At 33.8% G+C, this 7,223-nt stretch overlaps 1 protein-coding gene across 1 annotated transcript; it reads left to right on the top strand.

The window, feature by feature from the left end:
- Positions 1 to 321: 321 nt before the first annotated feature.
- Positions 322 to 4,580, top strand: LOC110462777 (hairy/enhancer-of-split related with YRPW motif protein 1-like). The gene is made up of 4 exons (XM_021516939.1): positions 322 to 560; positions 1,659 to 1,754; positions 2,344 to 2,428; positions 3,593 to 4,580. Exons 1-4 carry the CDS (start codon positions 510 to 512, stop codon positions 4,477 to 4,479), a joined length of 1,119 nt encoding a protein of 372 aa, XP_021372614.1. The 5' UTR covers positions 322 to 509; the 3' UTR covers positions 4,480 to 4,580.
- The last annotated feature ends 2,643 nt before the right edge of the window (positions 4,581 to 7,223 follow it).

Here is a 7,223-nt window from a genome sequence, read left to right as displayed (position 1 = left end):
ACCATCCTCAAAATTCCAAAAAAGTTTTTTTTTTTCTATTTCATCTTTCGGAAAAATCTTATATGTCGCTGTTTACACTACCATGTCCTATATCAATCTGCAGCAAGTTCATCTATGAACAAACCTTCATGTCTGGTATGTAATGTGACTTCGAAACCCATCAATCCGGATAAAAATACAACACTGAATTGAAAATGTAGATAACCCCGGCATAGTTCAGGGGTTAACTCCCCCCTGGATTTGATAACATCGATAATTTTGACTGACACGGTAATATAAGGTACATTTCACCTCGGGTGTCCGCACTTGTCTCCGATTAAACGTCACGGAATCTCCGTCGCGGGACGGGCACGCGACGTGTCGTCTGCTCGCTCGCCCAATCCACACGTCCGTGTCTCTTTCGTCCTGACATTAATGATCGCAGACCCTCACATGATCAGACTTGGCGTTTCCTTGATCAAAGTCTAGTATTATTAGTTTAAAAGTTGCTATATTATTAAACGTCGAAAATGGATTCAACCGATTCCGAAGGAAATGAAGTTTTACCAGAGAAAGTAAAGGTAAGATATGTGTGTAGGACCTAGGGCCGCCGATCAATTATTAATATAACAAAAATTATAGAATATATTGATTTCGGATAATCACTTATAAAAGGAAAAGAGCGTTTGAATTTTTATTATTATTCAAACATGTTTGTTTTGTCGTTTATATGAATAAAATTATCACGTTTTTAACCACGTCGTTTTGATTGAACGGCAAGTGAAAAAGGGAATCAAGATATAAAATGACTTCTCGTAAATCAGATTTAATAATGTTTAATTTGCCAAAGGAACCTAACGTTGTTGAAAAAAAATGCTATAAAGGACGTTTTCATTTTTTCTAAATTTATTGGATTGCCGTTGCCATATGTGCGGTATTTTATATTTTTTGTTTTTGTTTTTGTGTGTGTTAAAGTTGAGTTCATGTTAAAACATGAAAGCATACCACAACTTAATTACACAAGAATAACATCTTAAACCATTTCACGATAGAGTGTAATAAATATAGATGTATATAGATCGCAGTGGATACACACAAGAGTAAATTTCTAACTGAAACAAGTTGATAGGAAAAGACAACAAGAACTGAGAAAGGTATTTTATAAATTTTTATATATTGTTTTTGTTACTATGATATCTTTTTTTCTATTCTTCTGACATCTAATGAGAAATATTTTACTTACATTACCTCGCTTCTACATTTCCACGGTCATTGTGTAAAGTACACATTTTTCAAATGTACCCAGTTATTGCATGGTTGGCCCTTTATCATATGTAACAACAGATCTTCCGATAGGATTGTTACATCCAACCAATTATGGTATCTTCCTTCAATGCTATATTGAATACGCCAGCCGAATAGGGAATCATCCCATTTAATTACTATACAGAACTGTATAATTTTGGAAAAAGTTTGTGTAAAGCTTTTGAAATTAGGTCACACCTCTTGTCTTTAAAATGAGTGAATATATTTATTAGTGTATGGGTTGAACTAGACTTTGTACGCCATTGTATTGTGCATAATACATGTAATGTAATATCAATAAGCTGTATTGCTTACGATAATACAAGAGTTGTGCTATACCAAAGTAATTACTGTTTTCTCTCGACCATGTCTAGGTTCCCAAGCATTTGATAGAGAAGAAGCGACGTGCCAGGATCAATAACTGTCTTGGAGAACTAAAAAAACTTGTCATTGAAAAAGATTTCCTTAAGGTATGTGGTACTGTACTTGCTACTCTGGGTATGACGTACTTACTGGAGTTGCAGCAAGTTTTAATACTTCCGTGATTAACAAAACTAGATTAAAATAAATTATATTTTCATAATTTTTTAAATCGGAAAAGTTGATATGTGTCTTTTTAAATAACAATCACAACCTAATAATTTGATAAACTGTAAGGACATTTTAAAAAAAACTTGAATAAATGTATCAACAGGCATGTTTGGAGATAAAGAAATATTCACAGATTCATTGTACATTGTAAAGTAAAGTTCATTAAGGCAGTACCTGTGTTTATTTATGTGTGTTTCATAATTTATGATAGATAAACAGTTTTTAAACTTTTCTCGACTTACTTAAAAGGAGAACGAAACCTGATAGTTACGTGAAACATGATACTTACTTAGGATTTTAAAAGTCGATTAACATTATAATCATTTCATCAGATAAAAACCACAGAAATATCATATTTAAACTTGAAATTCAACCTTAAGAATACTTGAGCTATTTCTACTGCAAATTGTTATCTTTTGAGGCATCTGTCATATTTATGAGCCGAAGTAAATTGATTTGTTTTCACAGGGTCAGCGGAGCTCCAAGTTGGAGAAAGCTGATATTCTTGAGCTCACGGTGGACTTCCTCAAAAGAAAAGCAAAACTGCCATATCGTATGTACTGTTAATTGTTAAATAGACATCATTATAAACAAATCATGGACGTAAATAACACTAATAGCTAAATTTTGTATTAGGGGAGGGGTATATTTTGTGCATAGTCCCCGCTGGTGCCTGGCATGTTGAACACTTATTGGACGGAGAGTGGAACGTCTTGTGCATTTCTCAAACTGGTACTGACTATGATAAGCTGATTATTTTCACTTTAAAAGAAACCTTTCATGTGTGACCAATTTTCCTTTGTAGAATACTCACTCTATTGTTGACTTTCCATCTCCCTAAGCTTGTTTAACAGCATATAACTTACGGACTTGTATTATCATAAAGATTTTCTTCGATTGTGTGGTCAACCCCTGTCAAATGTAGATGAACCTACAAGGATAATTGGACCAGGAAATTATAGTTACAAAAAAAATTGAAATACACCCATTCCTAACTTGGAAAATAAACTTTGTGTTTTTAATAATAATTGATCCATACAAAAATGTAATTTTTGATTTTTGAGAAAAAGTTAAAAATAATTTTGGAATATACCTGTAGTAAAAAATCAAAAATTACTTTTTTTTGTACGTATCAATTATTTCAGATTTATTAAAACTTATCACAACCTGTCAAAGGAGATTTACAGCTTGTCATGTTTTCCACATCCAAATGGTCATTTTATTTTTTATCGGCACCAAAATGAATTATTAAAAATAAATTGTGACATTTGTCTTTCATATTGACAAGGTAACCTTGTCATTCAATCTTGTGTTATTTTGCCCATATGTGTCAATATTTAAATTTGTGATAAATGCAGTAATTGTTCATATGCATATATCTACTTATGATAACAAAATCAAATTGGGGGACAAGTTTTGATCCCGCCGCTATGAAAAACAGTTCCGATGAGCTACAATTCCAAGGTCCAAAGCGCTTGCAAGCGTTAAACGTAATAAATAGATCACAAAATATATTTAGTTATTTACAGTTTAAAATGCTACATTTGACATAAACCCTTAAAGGGGATTTTGGGGTTTAAGCGATGTTATTTTAAAATATTTGTATATCTAAATTAGTATCCTTGATATGTATGCTATGTGAAATATTCATTTTTGACTAGATTTTACAAACGTAATTTTTTAAGTGTTCAATTGTTTACATTTTTGACAATTTCAGCTGTACTTGAATCTTTGGACGTCAGAGACTTACAAACCAAACTTTATGCAAGAGGATACAGGGAATGTCTTGACCAAGTCTCCAAATATCTCAAATGTACAGACATCAAACAATCTGTCGGTGATACTTTACTCAATGAATTAGAAACTGTTGCACAAAAAATGATTTCAAAGAACGCGAAATTGTCGGACAAACATGTGCGGTCGGTATATGCAGATGGAAAATCACATAATGGTTTAACTAAGATTCCACCGTCTGATTGTTCGGATCATGCCATACATAGCATGGCTACGGAAGAAGAAATGCATTTGGGAACGACTTCTTATAATTCCAAAGAACGCCTTGCAGCAGAAACACTAAATCACAACCTCCGGAATTCACCAAATGACAAGCAATATGTTGATAACAAATGGCAAATCGCTTCTGCCACTACTCTTAATTCAATTGGCGTGATAAAAGACAAAGTGGAATTACCCTCAACTTCGATCAAAATGGTCAATGGACACCCTTCAGTAGATTCGTTCAGCACACCATCAATATATCCAATGGTAGGCAGCCTTCAAAGTGTCACCGTGTTTGTACCCTGCCAGGTGCTTGCCTCAGCTATTCCGCCATTCACTACAAGTCAGTATCCGCCTTTCAGCAACGTTTGTGAACATGCTGAGCTGACACCGCCTTTCCTTAACCATTCTGCTGACCTTAATGCTGTCAGTATGAATCCAAGTTATATTAAAATAGATACAGTCGCACCAAGTAACTTGGAAAACCCCCATTCTGGTGTTGTGTCGGAGTCCACCACAGTACCTGACGATCGTAAGGAGGAGGGTAAAGATACTTGTTTAAACGAGAGTATCTCTCCGCTGCCATCTCCATGGAGACCATGGTAAAAGGCATACAAGAAATTCCGTTCAAACATGCCTGTACCATCTTTGTCACATATATCAGTTAAAATGCATATAAAATACATAATCTGTATTGTTTTATCTTGTCGCCATTTATAAGCTTCACTGCAAGAATGCATGTGTTTTAATTTCAATAGGCGAGTTCATGTTTGTTTATCTCTCTATCAAAAAATACCCGGGTATTAACAGAAAAAATGAACGGAGGAACAAGGATAGCGTTTCCACCATCACATGTGCCACCCACCCCGTCGCATGTGACAACCGTATTAGGTTTTGATATGATAATCAAGTCCAAGCTCAATTGATTCTTTATAAGCTGTACGGAAGAGGCTACCCTTTGTTTAGAATGTGAGTGAGCGTCACTGTACACACAATTGTACAGTGTAAATCACCATAAAACATAGCAAATCAAACGCAGAGTAAAACATTGAGGCTTTTCTCTAAATAATGATCTTTATAAAAGGATCAAGACAAAACTAACATTTATTAGAATTATTCTGAGATTTAACTCATAAATGTGATTTCTCAGATAATACAATACAATACAGTTTATTTTATTAAAAGTGTCAATTGTTCATACAGTTTATACATGTACATACAAGCATGATCTAAAAATGAACGAACAATGTAAGATTGACGCTCCGCCTATTAAAGCTTACCAGACACTTTAGTTATTCGTTCATACATCCTAGTTTATCAATACTAAAACCTTGTTCATTAATACCAAAAGAAAGTTTAGACTTAAAATTAAAAACACATTCTTCTACGATACGTCTTATGACCTGTGCCTGCTAAGACCTATTGTAAATTAGGTTCGTCCATTACAACAAGTGTCTGTACAGTGACAAAATAGTTGAAACCTGACACAATCTGTTCATCTGTTGATATCTATTGACAGTTTAGAAGTATTGGGAATTTGCCGAAATCTTGGGGAATCCATTTTGAATTATTTATTCTTAAAACTGTATACAAAGTATTTAGAAAATTATGCTTCTTTCATTTGGTTGATTGATGGTTTGAATATATTAACGTCGTTACCCTTAATAATAGTATATGGCCAGGCCCCGATATCAAGTAACTTCTTGGCTCTAATGAAATGGCGTTCTTTACCTAAACATTTTCAAATTTCTCAAATGTTCCGGTTAGAATTTCTGCAAAACGCGTACTACTTCAAGTCGAGAGGTAAATTCTTTACATAAATATTCCCGATTCAATTAAAGTATGCGGATATATAGCCCTTTAAATCAATCTGATTTTTGATAGGTGGAGGAGCTTTGTGATCCTGGATCCAGGACTAAGTGAGTTTGTGAAGCTGTAAATGCTGATAAAACGTAGATAACCCGAACGGCAGACACGCACGTGTTCTCTAGAGGTTTCGAGTAATCCTTGTGTAAACTCGAGAGGGAAATAGTGACAGGAAGAGATTACTGTTACTTTGAACAATAGTTTGAGTACCTGGTACTTGATATGAACTAAGTTTCAATTTTCATGACATTGAGATTTTGGGCTATGAATTTATTGAATCAATCGAGATAAACTGATTCTTTGATAACCCTCTTGTTTGTTAGCTGTCACGGTAACAAAGAAATGTTCATAGTCAAACAATATCAATATTAAAAACCAAATCAATATAATATCATTTAAGAGAATTGAATCCTGTCTAAAAAAACGATAATTGTTTGGCGGTTGTACGTTATAAACCGAAAAATGTGTGCAAAATTCAGCAAATCGTTTTATTTGAAAGTTGTTCAGTCAATTAAGTTATAGATCTATCCAAAATCTGAACCAATGAAATTAAGCCTAGCCTGCAATTGAATATTTTTAAGTCAGTCAGCTGAAAATAAAAACATACAGCAAAAACGATTCTTTTAAAAAAGGAACAAAATAACGCTCTGAAAATAAAAGTAATGTAGCGAGGCTAAAACATGCTACTATTAAAATGCTAGTCTTGAAGTAAATATAATTAAACATTTTCAGTCCGGGATTTTAAAGAATCACCATCAGAAAAAACATCTTAAACCTCAAATATTTGCAATTTTGAATAAAACTAGCAGGTTAACACGTTTCTTTAAAGATACAGATACCAGCAGGCTAACATATATTATCACCAGTGAAACTAGTATGACGTGTTTGTCTGGGGAATTTCCTAAACAGATGTATTCTATACAAAACACTACCTGCACGCATTCTATATAATTACAGTTGTTAGAAATTTGAGTATAAGTGAGCAAAACGAAACCAAAAGTAAATAAAACCGGAAAATAAACTCGGGGCGTATCTACTAGACCGAACTATCCTTCAATCCATCCATCTAAATAAGGACACGAAACTATATAAATAAGGACACGAAACTATCTAAATAAGGACACGAAACTATCTAAATATGGACACGAAACACGTTATGGTATATTTCAATAAGTTGGTGTATAGTGGAATGACCTGACTGGAAACCTGACTGATATTTATGTATAACAGAATTGTCTAAAGGTAGTTTTGTAAATATTGAGAAACTTATCTTTCGAAAACTTTACCAATAGCACTTGTTAGTGCAATGGGTCTATAATTGGAGGGGTCTTGTTTATCTCCCTTTTTAAACCATTGTTTGGGGAAAGACCCAGTCTCCAAAGAAGAACGAAAGTTCAACGATAGAGGATACGTTACTGTACTAGCAGTGTCTTTAAGCATGTTATGACTTTTCAGAGTCTTAAGAATGTCAATAATGTCGTTGA

This window comes from Mizuhopecten yessoensis, unplaced genomic scaffold (assembly GCF_002113885.1).
Source record: "Mizuhopecten yessoensis strain PY_sf001 unplaced genomic scaffold, ASM211388v2 scaffold10829, whole genome shotgun sequence".
Lineage (NCBI taxonomy): Eukaryota > Metazoa > Mollusca > Bivalvia > Pectinida > Pectinidae > Mizuhopecten > Mizuhopecten yessoensis.
The sequence above is the reverse complement of the archived record's forward strand: the minus strand, read 5'-3'. Positions and strand labels throughout refer to the sequence as shown.

Excerpts from the sequence above, each read along its gene's own strand:
- LOC110462777 (XM_021516939.1), top strand. The coding sequence starts at position 510 with ATGGATTCAACCGATTCCGAAGGAAATGAAGTTTTACCAGAGAAAGTA. Across the intron at positions 1,755-2,343 it reads TTGAAAAAGATTTCCTTAAG|GGTCAGCGGAGCTCCAAGTT; the intron begins GTATGTGGTACT and ends TTGTTTTCACAG. Across the intron at positions 2,429-3,592 it reads AAAAGCAAAACTGCCATATC|CTGTACTTGAATCTTTGGAC; the intron begins GTATGTACTGTT and ends TGACAATTTCAG.